At 36.7% G+C, this 18,136-nt stretch overlaps 2 protein-coding genes across 3 annotated transcripts; one reads left to right on the forward strand and one right to left on the reverse strand.

Annotated features, from left to right (window-relative positions):
* The first annotated feature begins 6,876 nt into the window (after window positions 1–6,876).
* Window positions 6,877–11,792, forward strand: LOC143612912 (uridine kinase-like protein 4). 2 transcript variants are annotated; one of them, XM_077086771.1, is made up of 14 exons: window positions 6,877–7,042; window positions 7,818–7,909; window positions 8,039–8,108; window positions 8,213–8,325; window positions 8,438–8,534; window positions 8,722–8,801; window positions 8,929–9,123; window positions 9,366–9,449; window positions 9,554–9,614; window positions 10,240–10,300; window positions 10,377–10,470; window positions 11,064–11,136; window positions 11,232–11,314; window positions 11,601–11,792. In XM_077086771.1, exons 1-14 carry the CDS (start codon window positions 6,886–6,888, stop codon window positions 11,748–11,750), a joined length of 1,410 nt encoding a protein of 469 aa, XP_076942886.1. In that variant the 5' UTR covers window positions 6,877–6,885; the 3' UTR covers window positions 11,751–11,792. The 2 variants fall into 2 exon arrangements, with proteins under 2 accessions (XP_076942886.1, XP_076942885.1); XM_077086770.1 differs by lacking the exon at window positions 6,877–7,042 and having other exon boundaries at window positions 7,788–7,909.
* A 2,665-nt stretch (window positions 11,793–14,457) lies between these two features.
* Window positions 14,458–15,443, reverse strand: LOC143612907 (uncharacterized protein At1g08160-like). Its single transcript, XM_077086764.1, has one exon. It carries the CDS (start codon window positions 15,366–15,368, stop codon window positions 14,508–14,510), a length of 861 nt encoding a protein of 286 aa, XP_076942879.1. The 5' UTR covers window positions 15,369–15,443; the 3' UTR covers window positions 14,458–14,507.
* Window positions 15,444–18,136: the final 2,693 nt, after the last annotated feature.

An 18,136-nucleotide genomic window follows, 5' to 3' on the forward strand; every position in this document is an offset into this window, starting at 1 on the left:
ATTGTTAGATCTAAGTTTCTAAAATCATTTTTACAAATTCTATGGTTATGGGTTTGTAGAATTTTACCTCGGCCTTAACCCGAAACACGATCCAAACCGAAAACCGAACTTTTGTTTAAAGACTTTATTGTTAACTTTTGGTTGTAAAACTTAAAGTATTTTTATTTGTATATTATTATACAAGTTCTTTAGTGTTTGGACATGTGGAAACCATCTATGAACTTGTTGTGAGATGGAAATTGAACCAAACCGATTCTTACTCGCTTAAGACACACAAGTGTGTTTTTTTTAGCCATCAAGACTTGTATATTTCTTTAAAAATAGTTACAAATTGATTTTTAAATATTTTCTTAAGTACTTGAAAATGTTGGATCCAACTTGATCTCATAACAAAGTTTTGACCGACAAAACCGAACACTCGCTTAACGTGCGTTGTTAGTTCTAAAACAATGGAACTACATACTTGGTTAAGTCTTATTAAATTTTATTGAGTTATCTCATAACATTCAATATTTTGGAAAGTTGACTTTGGGTTTGACCAATTATCAAGACCCGAACCGACAACCCGAACACTCGATAAAAAAAACCGTTTTAGTATCTTTATTACAAAGGGATTTGCATTCTTGCATTTTACCCACCTTATTACTTAACATAGGTTGAGTAAATATTAAGGTTAGATACTTTAACCCGGTTTCGAGCAAACTTACATTTTTAAAGGGTTATTATTATAAATTCTTAAATAGTTACATTTTAAACCTTGAACTTTAATTATTTACATTTCTCAACATTTATTTTGTTTAAAGACTTCAAGACAACCTTTCTAAATTCAAGACTTTTTTTCTTTCCAGGCATTGTGCGTTAAACTCGTCGTTTCGACAAATCTCCAAATTATCATCTTTCAAGTTTACTACTTGAAGGTGAGTACTTCATACCCCATTTTCCGTCTTTTATTTTGGGGGTGACATTTCATACTTATTCAACAAAATGCTTTATATTTGAATCTTAAACCACAAACGTAGTTGTATACTTTACCTAAATAATTGCTCGTTTTGGTGTTCTATGCTTATATGCCTATGTGTTTATCGCTTTTGGTTGGTGAAACTATAAAATCCTAGACTATTTAGCATCCCCTTATAGCAAGGTTTCGTTAACGTAATGCAATTAACGATAACTATAAAATCCTAGAATATTTGGCATCCCCTTATAGCTAGGTGTCTCTAATGTGTTTAGCGATATCTATTTGTCCAAATTACCACTTTTATTTATCGTTTTGTATGCAAGTTTTGTGGCTATCTTTATTATATACTAATATGATTAAACTTATGAATTGCTCACCAACCTTTGTGTTGACAAACTTTATTTTATGAAATGTTGCAGGTTTGCATCTTGGTTGATTTATGATTGTGAAGAAAACGACATCAAAGACCTTAGGATATTAGTAAAAAATGAACAATATCAAATTTGCCATATTTTGTGATATCTTGTTTATGGTTATTTTATGGATAATTGTTATGTGACATTTTTGATGTTGTGAAATGAAATGAGTTTATTAAATACCGTCACTTTAATTAGTGTCATGTGCTTATGGACAATCGTTACACCTCGGCATGTTCCGCCGCCTTTGGTCGGGGTGTGACAAAGGGACTCATCACACGTATGATCCCCACGTGATATGGAAGAGCAGTTGTAACAAACTACTTCTAGAATATTCCCTCAAAACCTCCTGATAGCGACATCGGCCAATAGAAAGAGGACACCTAGACACGTAATGGCCATCCCACGACGTGCACAGATAATGGCTACACCATAAACGGGTCCAGGCTGTCACATCCAATAAAGGCTCGACACGTGTCCATTTAGGCAGAGAGGGAATAACTTGATAGTGACAACTCCACCAATCACCTTCCCTCCACCTTCGGCTATAAATACGAAGATCGTCTCTTCAAGGTATTCATTCACACTCTCAAGCCTTACGCTATATACTGGTACTCGTATTGTCTCTGATTAAGATACAGTACTGATTCTCCCGGAGGGTGGTTACGGGAAGACCCCCCACTCTGTCCTTCCCGTAACGAGACTCAACGGTGTTCTGTTTTGCAGGCACAAGCTTGGATCTGTTCTCATAACACTTCAAAATACTCACATCTGGGGAAATACCCGGTCGGACCATCTAGTTCGAACCAGTGTTTCTTTATTGGCGCCATCCGGTTTTAGTTAGATTCACGGTTTTTTACGGTTTTTCGATTCGCTGTGACCTGAAGATGAGTCAGAACCAACAGCCTTCTGCTGCTCCGGCAAGACCCCGTCGTAGTGAAATTCTGGATGATTCAGTCCATGAAGGACAGGTGTCGGAAGAACTTCGCTGGAGCACAAAAACTCCGGTCTTCGAAAACATGACCAAAGAAGTTCCAAGATTTGAAGACTTTGCACCTCGCAGGCACACCAGAACCCTGGTCCGGGAAGACCAGGCCGGAGAGTTCTCGAGGCACAAAGTCACTGAGATCCAACGGACCACTCAAACTCCGGCTCTGGAAGACGGAGCCGGAGAATTTCCTAGACACGACGGGGACGAAACAAGAACTTATCAGGCTAGATCTGGTAAAACCATTCTCACCCCAGAAGAGTGGTACGAACAGGAGAAACAGCTGCTAAAAGAAGAGTACGAGCGAAGATTAAGGCGAGATCAGGTGCAAGCCAGAATACTGACATACAACTTGACACCTTCGTCTCCACCGACAGCGCCCCGGCGCACCGAAGACCTAGAATTGGAAATCAACTCCAGATTAGCCGGTCGGTCACTTGCAAAAAGCCATGAAAGAAGTCACCACACTCAGCGTACTCTATCTCAAAGAACCCCACGAGATACCCGCCAGAAAGAAATCTCCCAAAAAGAGAACTACGCGAGTGATGGCAGTTGGGACTATGGCAGGGAAATATCCAGTCGCCACAAGCCGTTAGTAAAGCATGCCGAATACTTCAGTGATGCGGAGGAAGACTTCACCAAACCATACCGACCCGCTGCGTTTGCGGAAAAGTCAAAGTTCATCCCGCGAATAGCCACTGCCCCTTTCCCAACAAATATCAAGATCCCGAGCAATTTGGGAAAATACAATGGGATGATTGATCCGAGTGATCATTTGCTGAACTTTACAGCAGTCAGGGGAGTAAGCGGATAGACGCTCCCCTATTGGTGTCATATGTTCGTTTATTTAAAAATGGACATTTGTGTTCGTTTGTTTAAAATCTAAATGAGCATAACCGAACAAAGATAAGCGAGCATGTATAAATAAATGTAAATGAACATAAATATAAACGAATTTAAATGAAAACACTTAAATTAACACAAATTAACAAATATTTTTCATTTAAGTAAATGACCTATCCATATAATATTAATTATTTTATATTAATACATAAACGAACATAAATAAGCAGACATAAACGAACGTCATGAACATAAATGAACGAACAAAGCATGTGTTCGTTTAATTAAACGAACACAGATTTTTTGTTCATGTTCGTTTGTTTATTAAATAAATAAACATAAACGAACTTCCAGCCGAACGATTCACGAATTGTTTACCGAACGTTCGGTTCGTTTGCAGACCTATGAACCAATGCTGGGAGCATATTCAATGAGAGGTTTTAGTCGCTCACACATGTTGTCACCCACATCAATTTAAAAGGGGCCTTTTTGTAGGAATACGATCTAACAATAATCACGAAATGAAACAATTCACTTCAACCGGTAACCATCTCTACCAGTTTTGAAAATTCACAACCGACCGGCCAAAATTGTCTATCTCCCCATCACAAATCTTTGACAAGAAAAATATTATCCACTTGATCCCGCCCTATCTATAACCAATTATCCGACATTTTGTTGAAAAAGGTACCTTATAAATCAAATCAATACAAAATTCCGCAACTCCAGTGTCTCGTGATCGGAACAGTACCTGCATTTTCCGAATATTTGTCTTCTTGTTCGATATCAAAAGCTCGCGACTCATATCTCGCTCGAATAAAACTAGTTAAAAAAACTTGATTTGAAACGACCTGGTCCAAGCTGGCTCATTTTTGTAACCAAGCCAAGCTCAACCCAAACTCGGCTTGGCTCGACCTTAGCCTTGTTTAACTTTAAGATTGAGCTCGATCCTAGCCGAGCTGCCTCGTTTAGTTTCAAGCTCAAGCTCTAACCCACCCTGCCTTGACTTGTGAACAACCTTACTTGTACCCAGCTCATCCCCAATGTGCATAAAAAAACAATGTTGTTGAGACCGAACCGGTCCGACCGGGATTCGGTCTATTGACCAGTAGTTTTGGTTATGTGTAGTTCGCTCGTTTCTCAGAACCGCCCGATCTGATCGGAAAACCTGACCGGTTGAATCGGTTTTTTACTATAAAAAATATTTTTTTTTGAAAAAAACTTTACTTTCAGCCTTAACCGTTATTTTTTGGATGAAAATTGTTCGGCGGTTCAGATCGGCTCGATACCAGCTACCCGTCCGGTTCACCGATCCGGTTACGAAAACATTGAAAAAAAAAAAATAATAATCTGTTAACAACGCCAATGGTTTTGGACCTTTGATTACTGTCGCGTGGAAACAAACAAAATAATAATAATAATAATAATAATAATAATAATAATAATAAAATGGGCCCCACAACATCTACTGACCAGCCAGCTCTGTCATCATCATATTATCCTAATTGACGCCACGTCAGCATTTTCACGGGTCTTGAATAAATCTAAACCGATCATAATTTCCCCCCAAATTTCGTGCCCTAATCCAAAATAAGCACGCGCCTTGTCTTCTATAAATATTATTATCATGTCTCCGTTACACAATAATAATCTTCACTCAAATTGAAGTTATTAACAGTATTATTACAATTACAACTCCTTGAAACCTAATTGAGCACAAGGTATGCTTGCTATATATACATATTTATGTAAGTTTCGTTGTTAAATAATCATTTGACTGACTTACGATGACTCGTATTTTTTTTAAGCTCGAGGTTCGGTTCGGTTCGGTTATTATTTATTAAGTAGTTGCCTTTGGGACGTGTGTTGTGGCGGACGGTTAAGACATAAGAAACATTATTATGTAGCGGTGCAAAAGTATTATTAACGAACACGAATTAAAATATTATTAAAAACTGTGAGCAGTAGTCTAGGGGTGTAAACAAGCCGAGCCTAGCCTTGTTTTGATTTACGAGAGTCCAGGCTTTTTAAGTTTTTGTAAGCTTGAGTTTGGCTCGTGAGTTGTTTTTCAAGCTTGAGCTTCGGTTGGCAGACGGTATTAACGAACATATATTACAGATATTAAAAACGTTATAATGTAGCAGTGCGATAGTATCAACGAATGCAAATTAAAATATTAAAAACTGTGAGTAGTAGTCTATGGGTGTAAACGAGCTAAGCCGAGCCTTGTTTTGACTTACGAGAGTCCAGGCTTTTTATAAGCTCGAGCTTGGCTCGTGAGTCATTTTTTCAAGCTTGAGCTTCGGTTGGTAGACGGTTAGGTAGCAGTGCAAGAGTATTAACGAACACATATTGCAGATCTTAAAAACGTTATAATGTAGCAGTGCGATAGTATTAACGAATGCAAATTGCAAATATTAGAAACTGTGAGTACTAGGGGGTGTAATCGAGCTAAGCAAAGCCCGAGCTTGACTAGGCTCGTTTGGCTTGTTTTGACTTATGAGAGCCCGGGCATGAGCTCGAGTCGGCTGGTGAGTCATTTTTTTCATTTTTCAGGCTTGAGCTTTGGTTATTATTTTCTTACTAGTGGCTGCGCGTTGCAACAGTGCGATACTATTAACAACATAATGAGTACTAGGGGTGTGGAAATAAGCCGAGCCGAGCCGAGCCTGAGCTCCACTTGGCTCAAGCTCGGCTTGTTTGTAGTAGGGTGCTCACGGTTTGGGTTCGTGGTCAGTTCGTTCTCTAAGCTTTCGGTCGTTCGGTTTCAAAAGTTTAATGTTGTAGCATGTTTGTAAAATTCGCACCTAGGCGCCGATTAATAGCTATTTGGTCAATAAATTGAAAGTGTTCATATGTACCTTTGAAATATTACATATAAATTTCAATATGATTAATCCCTATTAATCTCGATTCCTGATTAATCGCTAGTCCCTACCCCACTGCCCAACTAGCGCCTGGCGAGTTCTACAACACTGAGCCGTAGTAAACGGATTGGTTTGCAGTTTATACCAAAAACCGACAGTATAAAACCGCGCCGGATTTTAATGTTGTAAATTTATATTTTTGTTTAATATCTTATATTACGTATATTTAAGTATTTATATTTTGTATTATGTTTTGTTAAAATATAACTAGTTCAGGTTGATTAAAATGCAACAGCAGCCCATTCTATAAGCCCATCTGTCATGCTAATTAAAAATCCCACTGCATTTCAAATTATCCATCTAATTTCTAACCTATATTGTTTTATTTATTTTTAACAATTTTTTTAGTTTTTTATTTTGTCTTTTATAAATGACTTAATAAAGACCCAACCATGTAATCAAACCGGAACCAAACCCATATTGTTTTATATTTTTATATTATTTTTTATATATTTTGAGAAAAATGTTCATGAGCCTGGGCTAGGCTCGAGCTCGTGTACAGTACCTTAACTTAGCTAAAGCTCGGCTCGAGCTCGGTTGTGCAATGTTGAATACATAGAAGTCCAAAAGATTTAAAACTTGAAAATTCACTAGGCTTCTCAACAAGCCTAAACCATCTTCCCATACGCTCAAGCTCGGGCTCGGCTCGTTTTTATCGATTTGATATCGAGTAAGCTTGCGAGGGGCTTAGCTCGTTTGCACTTCTCTGGTGAATTTGATTGCTCGATTTCGTGATGCAGATTATCATTGTGAATGGGATCTAATTCAATGAAGGATTTAACTGAAGCATCCTCAAGGGTTCACTTCTCTGGATTACACGGAAATGTGGAGACACCAAATACACAGGTTGAGCACGAATTGACTTCGATGACTGGAAAACCGCATAAGCAGCCGTTTATCATTGGAAAGTGTTGCAGACAAGAACACATAGATATTATAATATATTAATTGTTGTTATTCAAAATAATAGAAACTTTTCCTTGTTTATAAGGGTGCGTGGGGCATAACTCGCAACCATGCGAGTAAGCGAGTACCCTCCCCAGCACACCAGCCCGACCTCCTCAAGTAGTGCAAGCGAGCAATTGCTGTGAGTTGTAGAAATCATGGCTAGTATGACTAATTCACTACTCACTTGTTCATTCATTTAAAATTGATATATTATAACAATAATAAAAGAAATTTTTTTAGCAGTACACATACTATTATTGTTTTATGTTCATAAAAAAAGTATATATTATAAATCAAAATTCTTATTTTCTTTAGTACGATATTATATTTTAAATTTCGAATAAAATTGAACATACCCGATCTGTTGAACACACTTGAGCATCTCGGTTGTTTTTGGTTTACTCCGACCGATGAAGTCGTTGTCGATGATATCATTTCGGAGTTGTGGTATCAAGAAAAGCACTATAGACTACGATTAGATCTTGTGGAGCACATTGCTAGCATATCAAACTTGAGCATCCTCAAGTAGTTATGTTTTATAATTTAGTATTTAAGATTTTTTTATGTTTTTTATCGTTAATTATTGTAGTTTTTTTTAAATTAATGAAAACATGTTTTTATATGTTGAAATTGTCCCCCCAGGAGTACCCTCCCGCCTTTATAACCGTTGATGAGGGTTATTGTTCAAATATCAAGACTTGTTTATCTCGATATATTTAATTTTAATCACCAAGCAGGGGTTGCTGGAGGTGCATCATCTGGGAAGAAAACAGTAGTTGATATGATCATCGATCAGCTTCATGATCAGCGTGTCGTACTAGTAAACCAGGTTCGTTTTTGTTTATATTTTTAAATCTTTTTGTGGTCAATACAATTCTCATATATCACCTAGTTACTATATTTAATCACTTCAAAAGCTGGCTATCTAATTCATACATATTTATGTGTGTATTTGCAGGACTCATTTTATCACAGTTTGACTTCAGAACAACTTCAATTGGTTCATGAATACAATTTTGATCATCCGGGTCGGTTTTGTTTCCTTAATTCACAGATTTTTAATAATTTGTGAATCATAAATGACACATAAGTTATGCTAATGACATCATGCTTCTATGGTTTTTGTTTTCAGATGCTTTTGACACCGAAAAGTTATTATCGTCAATGGAGATGTTGAAGAATGGAAAATCAGTTGATATTCCGAAATATGATTTCAAGAGTTATAAAAACACTGCCACCCGAAGGGTTAGCTCTCTTAATTTGCTATTATATTTTTTACAAGTTGCTGTCGTTTAGTTGCCAACAATAATATTAATTTTTATATTTTGATCAGTTTAAACTTTAAACATTTTGGCAGGTGAATCCTTCTGATGTGATCATTTTGGAGGGAATTCTTATTTTTCATGATCCACGTGTACGCAATATGTTGAATATGAAGATATTTGTCGATACAGGTTTCAATTATTCATCGTCTGGTTTTTAATACTATATCCAAAATTTAACTCCCCAAGTGTCCTTTCATTTTGTTTTAATCCAGTGGGACTTTAGATATTTGACCAATATACAGGCATTTTCACTGGCCCGTGTGTCGAGTCAAAAGTTTGACCAAATTCAGTCTATAATATGTCGACTTTAACGCAGATGCTGATGTACGTCTGGCCAGAAGAATAAGGCGTGATACAACTGAAAAGGGAAGAGAGATTGGTATGGTGCTTGATCAGGTTAATTGCTTAACCTTTTACTACTTGACCTATTTGGCCAGTTTGACAAAAACACAAGCCAAGTTGACCCATTCATAAGTCAACGGGTTTAAATTAGCACTTTTATTGATTATAAACTTATGTGCAGTACTCGAAGTTTGTGAAGCCTTCGTTTGAAAACTTTATACTCCCAACAAAGAAGCATGCTGACATCATCATCCCGCGTGGTGGAGACAACCATGTAGCTATTGACTTAATTGTCCAGCACATTCGAACAAAACTTGGTCAACATAATCTATGCAAAATATATCCCAATTTATATGTTATTCACTCAACCTTCCAGGTAATATTTCGAAGTGCAAACTGTATTATGCATAATCAGCTTTATAAATTAAACATAAAATAAAAGCCTTATGGATTTTAACTCATTTGAACTATTTTGCAATTAAATTAAAGCTGGTTGCTAAAATCGTAAAGAAGTATAAAATTCAATTCCATTTCATGCAGTTTGCGCTTTATAAATCTCCAAATAATCTTATTGTCTCACTTTCTTTTATAAATCATATCACTTGTTCTTTTATGTAGATACGAGGTATGCATACGCTTATACGTGATGCTAAAACAACAAAGCATGATTTTGTGTTTTATGCTGATCGATTGATTCGTTTGGTGAGTTTTTTTTTCTTTTATCTGTTTATTTCTGTTCTAGTATGTGCATATATGTTGTATATATGCTGTAATATTTAATTTAAAAATTACTCCACATGCAACAGGTTGTTGAACACGGTTTGGGGCATTTACCTTTTACAGAAAAACAAGTGACAACTCCAACCGGTGAGCTTCTGCACTCACTAGTGTCAATCAATCAATCGTACCCAGTGGAATCCCACCAATAGCAAAGCTATAAGTAGGGTCTGGGGAGGGTGGGATGCAAGCACACGGTACCTCTATCCCAGAGAATAGAGAGGTGGCTTCCAGAGAGGACCCCAGCTCCAAAAATCATATGCATGAGAGGGTATAAAAACAAAAAATCAAAGCTCAGCACTAATACAATAATAATAATAATAATAATACATAAATAGATAAAAATATAACTAAATACAAAATAGAAATGTGTGGAGATGTAATATGAAAAGAAATAACATAATGGGGCGTGATCAAAAAGAATGTAAGGAGAAGCCCCTAAGATATTACTTTATCCCTACAAGTCTTTAACCTTAATTCTACGTCTCCAAGAATTCCTATCCTCAACCATGTCCTCAGAGAGGTTCAAGTCTAGCAAATCATGCCTAATCCTCTGATCCCAAGTCAATTTAGGTCGGTCTCTAACCCCCCCCCCCCTCTTTTCCCTCTATAGTGTAAACGGGTCATTTCTTTAATTAATTTTTTATATTATGGTGACAACATCCATCATGTAACCATGAAAATTCCATAACGATTTTGTTTTGTGTGAACGCAGGGTCGGTTAACACAGGTGTTGACTTCTGTAAGAGATTATGTGGTGTTTCTGTTATTAGAAGGCATTTGACAAACTCTCATCTTTGAAATGATTATATTTTGGAACTATTTTCAGTCTAATTTTCAAAATATTTGCACTGGTGAGAGTATGGAAAACGCATTGCGAGCATGTTGTAAGGGTATTAAGATTGGAAAGATTCTTATTCATAGAGAAGGCGACAATGGTCAACAGGTTTACCAATAATTTAACTTTTAACTAGGTGTGTAAATGAACTGAGCCCGAGCTCGAACAGAGCTCAGCTCATTTTGATTCAGTCGAGCTCGAGCTCGGCTCGTTTTGAGCTCCTTTTCTAAAGCTCAAGATCGTCTCGTGAGCTGTTTTTTCAAGCTCGGACTCAGCTCGCTGATTATTTATTAATTAATTCTTATACATATTTAGTTATTTTTATTTATTTTTATAAAAATCTTAAGCGGGCTGTGCAGTGTGAAATTAATACATAGAAGTCCGAAAGTGGTAAAACTTAAAAAGTACAAAAGGCTCACTAAAATCGACGAGCCTAAACGAGCTTCCCATACAAGGCTCGAGATCGGGCTCGATAACTAAACGAGTTCTATTTGAGTCTCAGGCTCGAGTTCAAGCTCGAAAAAGCTCGGTTCGTTTCAAGCTTTTTATCAATCCAAGCCTGAGTAGCTCGCGAGCGGCTTGGCTTGTTTGCACTTTGCACCTTGCACCCTTACTTTTAACCCCATAAAGCGATAGTTTTTCGTTTTGATAAATATCAAATATGGGTCTAAATTAAATCCTATGAAACTATGATGATGCAGTTAATATATGAAAAACTCCCACAAGACATTGCTGAAAGACATGTATTGTTGTTGGATCCTATACTAGGAACAGGCATGTTTAACAACTTCCATTTATAGAATTTATGCTATATTATATTGGTTTTTGACATTTTTTATTTTTTATTTATTTTTCATTTTTTTTTGCAGGCAATTCTGCAGTGGAAGCTATCAAATTACTTGTAAAGAAAGGTGTACCCGAGGGGAACATCATATTCCTGAACTTAATATCCGTAAGTCGGTCAGGCACTTTGTACTATGTTTGGTGACAGTGGCGAAGCTTGGACAAGAACACAGGGGGGACTCAAAATGTATTAAAAAAATCATAAACGTGGGGGGCTCAAATTTTTGGTCGGGAACTGGTAAATTTCACCACGTATAAAAAAATTCGGCCGAAAAACGGGTAAATTTACACTCGTGCGCAAAAAAGCAAGGGGGGCCCACCCCTGGCCCTAAAGAAGCTACGGCAAGGTTTGGTATCCTTAAAAAGTTAAAACTAATCAAATGTTTCGTCCGCAGGCGCCACAAGGAGTGCATGTGGTTTGCAAAGAGTTTCCAAGAATAAAGATTGTGACATCCGAGATTGAAACCGGGTTGAATCAAGAGTTTCGAGTTGTTCCCGGAATGGGCGAGCTTGGCGATAGATATTTTGGTACGGATGATGAATGAAAGCGTGTTTTCAGGTGGTCAGCGAGTCAATGGAGACGGTCAACTCTTATAGGATAGTCAGTTGCATATAGAATTCTAATTACTATTTATGTTTTTATTTGTTAATTAAACTTATTATTACTAGAACAAATAAGAAAAATGACCTTAAATCTGCGCTTTAGTATGAGATTACTGATCCTTTCGCTAGTTGCTATTAACGAAAGGCAATCTGGTAGACGCGTGAGAAAATGATAAAGAGGCGCAAAAAAACCAGGTTACGGACCCAACCTGGCGGTTCCTACCCGGAACTGGACCCAACTCTACTCGCGGGTATGAACTGAGGTTTGGGTTTCTCCCCGGAACCGACCCGGACCGCTGGAGGCGGGTCCGCCAATACCCGGTCAAAATTGACCCAACCTACTTGAAAAAACCCCGCGGAACGCTGGAGGCGGGTTTGCCAATACCCGGTCAAAAATTGACCCAACCTTGAAAAAACCCTGCCCAAAACCTGGTCAAATACCAACTATACCCGGCAATGCTTTCATAACCATATCGAACACTGAACTGGTCGGGTTACCGGTTTAACCAGTCAGACCGGCCGAACTCAAAAATTATGGAAAAAATGTTAAATGAAAAACATTTAAAAATTCCATAATAAACCGGCTGAACCGGTCCAATTGGTTGAACCAGTCCGATTTTGCGGTCGAACCGGTGTACCGGTTCGGACTGGCCGATTTTTTGAGAAGCGAGTGAACTATATCGACCGGTCCGGTTTTAAAAACATTGATGGCTACTGGATCCTACCCGACCCGGTTCCGGTTCCTGAAAATACCCGGTTTTCTTGATTCGTTTAAGTATAAAATTGCAAGTTATTATCAACTTATGCAATATCCGGTTCCTACCCGATCCGGTTCTGGTTTCTGAAAATATCCGGTTTTCTTGATTCATTTTAGTATAAAATCGCAAGTTATTATCAACTTATGCAATTTATTAGTTGTCACATTAATTTTCCAAATTGTATCATTTGAGTTTTTAGTACTGCTAGTTACATATAAAAGGGCATTTAGCTTTTGTTTGTGCTTTCTTTGCATTTATGTCATAATTTGATTAATTAATTCCATAAATTAAAGATGGTATCTGTCTTTATCAAATGAAAGCCTTTTATTATGGCAATTAGTACCCTTTTGCATTCTTTAGTTTTAAAATCAAATACCAACTCCTGCTGCTGATTTCTGATCCAATAATTCAAACTTTGCTTTAAAATCTTATTTATTTTTTTAATTTTTTATTCATGCCATGCATAACATAGTTATACCTTGTCTGTTATTCATGCCACATATTAGAATAAGATTACACTCATTTAAATTAAAGGGTTATTGAATTTTAATAATATTAACTTTCACATATTGGCTAGAATTAATCTCAACTTAGAAAATTATAGATAGTCCCAACTTTGCACATATTTTTCTCCAACAATCCCATAGAAACTGAAAGCTAATTCCACATGAGCAGCCACTAAATTTGTTGTAAGAAGACACATATTTTTTTTGGCATATGCAGCCCACGTCATCAAAATACGTTAAAGACAAAAAATGCGTATTTGTAAAAATTTCTTCTTTATAACTTACAAGAGTTGAAGATGGTCTAAGTTTGTTTGGTAAATAGGTTTACTAGAAAGTTTACATAATAGAAATTAATTAGTGTTTTAATCTTTTTATTTGAAAGAAATACTAAAAGAAATCTAATTTTAGAATTTTTCTAAAATTATTGTTTTAAGTTTTAACTTTTAACCCTATCTAAATGAAATATATTTATTTGATATAGAATTATAAAGCACCTTATCACAGCATCATTAATTATTACTAATTAAAGTATATCAGACAATTATTAGTTGATACATATTTGAAAACCTAAAAGACAAATTACAATTTTAGCCTGACTAAAGTATTCATGTGAAACAAAAATTGGCCAAGTCATGTGATGGAAAGGTAAAATGAAAAAAGTAGTCAATCAAGCAAATTGCTTTATTACAAATGGTCAAAAAAGGGGGTGGTAAGTTGTGAACAGTTGTCAAATACAATTTATGTAAAAGGTTATTTTCATGACTTGAACCTGTAACGTTTAGGATATATATATGTCGACAACCTTAACATTGGTATCATGGCATTCTATGAGATTTTGACCGTCCTGGATGAGTATAAAAAAAGATCCTTATATATGAAAACATTTGAATGATCGATGATAATTGTGATAACAATAAACAAAAACAAAGTTATTTTAGCAATAAGTAAATACACAACAAAGTTTAACGAAAAAAAAAGTTAAATGAATCAAAAGGTCTCCTAGCATTTTTTTTATATGTAACTTTATAAAAAAAACAAATCAAGGCAACCTTATAATAGCGGGCCCTCGGTGGTAGCCAAGGCTTGACCTACCTTGGAGACGGCCCTGATTGCTACAAGGTTCACTTGAATAGCAACAGTGGTTTGAACTTAGAATAAGTATTTGACATTTTTAATAAGAATTATTGTTCATTTGCCATAACAAGTATGATGATGGCAAAAAAAAAAACTCATCCTTAAACCCTAAATTATGATTTAATAATTAATATCCTATAACTACTTAAATGTACCATTTCAATGTATCCCACATGAACAAAAATTAATACCATCAAATTGAGGTAATTCAGACCTCAATTTGAAGACCCTTTTAACTCAAATCATAATATAAACCAATCAACCAAACAATAACATCTTGTCGTGACAAGGCTCGTTTAATTCATTGCTTCGTCTTGCATGTTCGAGCCATAAGCGGACCGGATGGAGGGCTGCTCATTTGCAGCTCACACCATCCATGCAACCAATAAGTAAAATGAAGCCCACCCAAACTTGCTCTCACCTTAAAAGTCCCCTTGACACTATACAAAACCTTATTACTCAAAACTTGTGTTTGAAGTTCCTTTGCATGGCTTGGTGGCAACGAAACCAAACTCGATATAAAGCGAATCACCACCACACCGGTGTCCTTTGGTCTTTGGCTAAAGGGTTGAATTGATTGGTTTGCTATCACGTCGTCTTTAAATAATAATTGCATAGACGCTTGCTCGAATTTAATGTTAAGTTTCTTGTTGGGGTTGGAGAAGTTGGCTATAAAAGTGAGATCACCATTAAAGCGTCCTGGTGAGTCGAAGTATATAACGTTTAACGTTGCATGACTCGTGTCAAGAATGGGCGTTTTCGGCTTGACAACAAGGAACATGATTAAAATAGTTACACCAAGGATAATAAAAAGTAGGGTGAATATTAAACAAATTATCGCGCAACACCACACGGCTGGATTCGTGCGACGTTGTTTTCTAAACAAGAGTCGATCGCGTGTTTTCATGGTATTATTTTCGTGTGAAAACTCGGGTGTTAACATATGTGATGATATTGTGGTGTTTGTTGGTTGTTGTCTTGATAAGACATGTTTGGTTAAGGGTGATGGTTTGATGCATGAGTATGAGTGTTGTCTTGAGAGGAAAGTGTGGGCGGTGGGTGACGGGGTGGTGGCTTTCGATTGCGGTGAAGGTGTGCAATAGACCGATGGCGGCTCGGGTGGTGGTTCGGATTGTGGTGATTGGATTTGGAGGTGTGACATGTTAAGAAAACTAAAGGTGTTTTTGAAGAGAAATAAACACCAAAGGAAACAATGACAAAAGGAAAAGAAAATGAATGATTGGAAGATTAATATAGAGAGTGTAATTAGATGGGATATTAAAGAAAAGATAAAGGGGAAAGTAAGTGCTTTTTTGTTGATTGAGACTAGACAATGGTGGTGGGGCTTGTGGGTGGGTGGTGTTTTTGATGTACAAGAAATGAGAGTGGTGGAATTGTGTTTAGGTTCTGATTTTGAATTTGAATTCTTATGTTGTTCGGGGCACGTAAATCGGCCCACGTCAAACTATCTCAGGTTCATTATGTGAGAAGTAAATCAGCAAGAAGGTAATTGACGCTTATGATCGGTTTCGAACCCACGACCCTAGGTTATTGTGATTTGGTTATTATTAAAGTTTGTATGACAAGGGTGGACGAGACATCCTACTCGCAAGCGAAGCGAGTGTCTGTCACACCCTCAAAATCCACTAACGGGGTTTACCGTCAGAGGGTGTGAACTAACAGGATCGGATTCATTAGTTATAATCAAACCATAAAAACGTTTACGAGTAATTAAATGCGGAAGCGTAAAACCATAGAAACCAATGTTGCGTCACGCGAGACGACTTAAAACCCAATGATAACAGTTTAAAATAAGTTTGCATAATTAAAAGTGTTTCAAGCAATGCATGATCCTAAACCGCGCGCCCGCCTCGGCTACCTGAGAATAACATACTAAAAGTGTCAACACGGGGTTGGTGAGTTCACAAGTTTATATAAAATAAAGCGTTTAGCGTTTGCGTTAAGCGTTCTGCGTTAAGCGTTTTGCGTTCAGCGTTTTGCGTTAAGCGTTTTGCGTTACCAGATAGTGTTATGTCAATTATATATCTATAGGTAGCTAGCCTATAAAACAAGTATTACTAAGTGTTCGACACCGAAGCTGACTGTTTATCATTTGCCTTGCCACCAGGTCTATCCCGACCATGGTATGTGTTTAGCCAAGATTACACCCACTCGACCTCCAGTCGAGTTTAGCGTTGGGTGGGGTTTGTCAAACCCAGTAGTACTACTCAACAATGACTCGCTATTATCCAATATTAAACGGTTCGATGTGAATGAAGGACTTTAGTTAACGCGTTTGCCACTTAGTCTTTACAAGTGATATATAATTTATACTAACAAAATCTTAAATGCGTTTTTCGGAGTATGTTATCTCCCCAAGTGAAAAGCGTTTGAAAACAGTTTAAAAGGGGTAAGTGAACTCACTGTTTGCGAAGTATTCCCAAAAATAAATCACCAAGTGTTGCGTGTCGCAGAAAACTCTCTCTAGCGTTCTAAAACAACAAAGAGATTTTCTAAGTATCGGAACTAATATCGAGTCTCTAGACCCGGCACATAATTCCTAAGCACAAGATACGTTTCGTGTTTGTTTGTGAATCGTGTGTGACTTAACAAGTACATTTGTGATACAATACGTGCGTGAGCAATTATTTACGTGTCATGTATTAAAAATGTACATCACTAGCAATTACTCCCCGTAAGGGCAATTTGGTCACACATAACAATTAACTAGCAATTATTCCCCATAGGGGCAATTTGGTCAAAACATAGCAATCAACTAGCAATTATCATGTTTCATGCATTTTCACAAAATTCAGCAGCTAGTTTCACTGAGACAGAAATTCTACTTGAAAGATTGTACTATTCCATCGATCATAGCATCACAATTAATTTACCAAAAATCATCACAAAAGCATATATGTCCTAGGTTTCCAGAACATATTTTATTATATTTTTATTCCACATAGGTTTCTCACAATAATCAAATCATTACAGCAAACTCATAACAGTCAAATTCATGCGCAACAGAATGTTATTTGAAATTCCCGTTAAACGAAAAATCCAATAAATGCAAGACCACTTGGGTTAGGTTCCTAACTCAATAAGTCAACTTCCAGAAGTGGAACCAACCCAATTGGTCTCGTAGTTCATTAGATATAACATTTACAAAACAACCCAACAGCAGGTCTAACAACTCAGCTTTGCACAACGTTTTTGTAAAATAATAAAGGTTAACTTTTACACGTCCAAAAATTGCAAATTTACATTCTTTAGAAACTATACTCAACCTAGTTTACTGTAGTTTCAATTATCTCAATCAATTTTTACTTTTACACCCCGTTACAATCAATCAAACATCAACAACACAATCTGTCTAGAAACTGTTTGCATCCAAACTCAACAATTTAACTATCTATGGACCACAAATCATTCATATAACATTCTAGACACCATAACTACTATCCATGCATATCAATTACACCATACATACATAGTTAGGGTTTTATTTGATCTCAAACTCAAAGACACAACAATTAACATGCAATAATATCAAAACTAGTTATCAAATCATCACCAATACACCATCAAATCAACAACAATCATATGAACACCATAAATAGGAAAAATCGGACCTAGGGTTTGTAATTTATACCTTCAAAACACCAATACAAGCAAGAGGAAGGTAGGAGATGGCTAGAAACGGATGTAGGATGCTTCAATTGTGAAAAACCAAGATCAAAACCAAGTGATATGTGTGTGTATGTGAGCCGATTGTGAGGAGAGGGGGAGCAAGGGGCTGCCGTCGGTTTTTGTGAGAGAAAGGAAGAGGAGTTTAGGGTTTTATAATATTATTAATAATAATCAAGTTACATCTAGGTCCCTCCACTTCCAAATGTTACTTTTCTAGCTTAATTAACTTAGTTTGCACAT

Source organism: Bidens hawaiensis, unplaced genomic scaffold, assembly GCF_021521415.1.
Source record: "Bidens hawaiensis isolate Kalapana, Puna unplaced genomic scaffold, B.hawaiensis_p1.1 tig00036023_1, whole genome shotgun sequence".
Classification (NCBI taxonomy): domain Eukaryota; kingdom Viridiplantae; phylum Streptophyta; class Magnoliopsida; order Asterales; family Asteraceae; genus Bidens; species Bidens hawaiensis.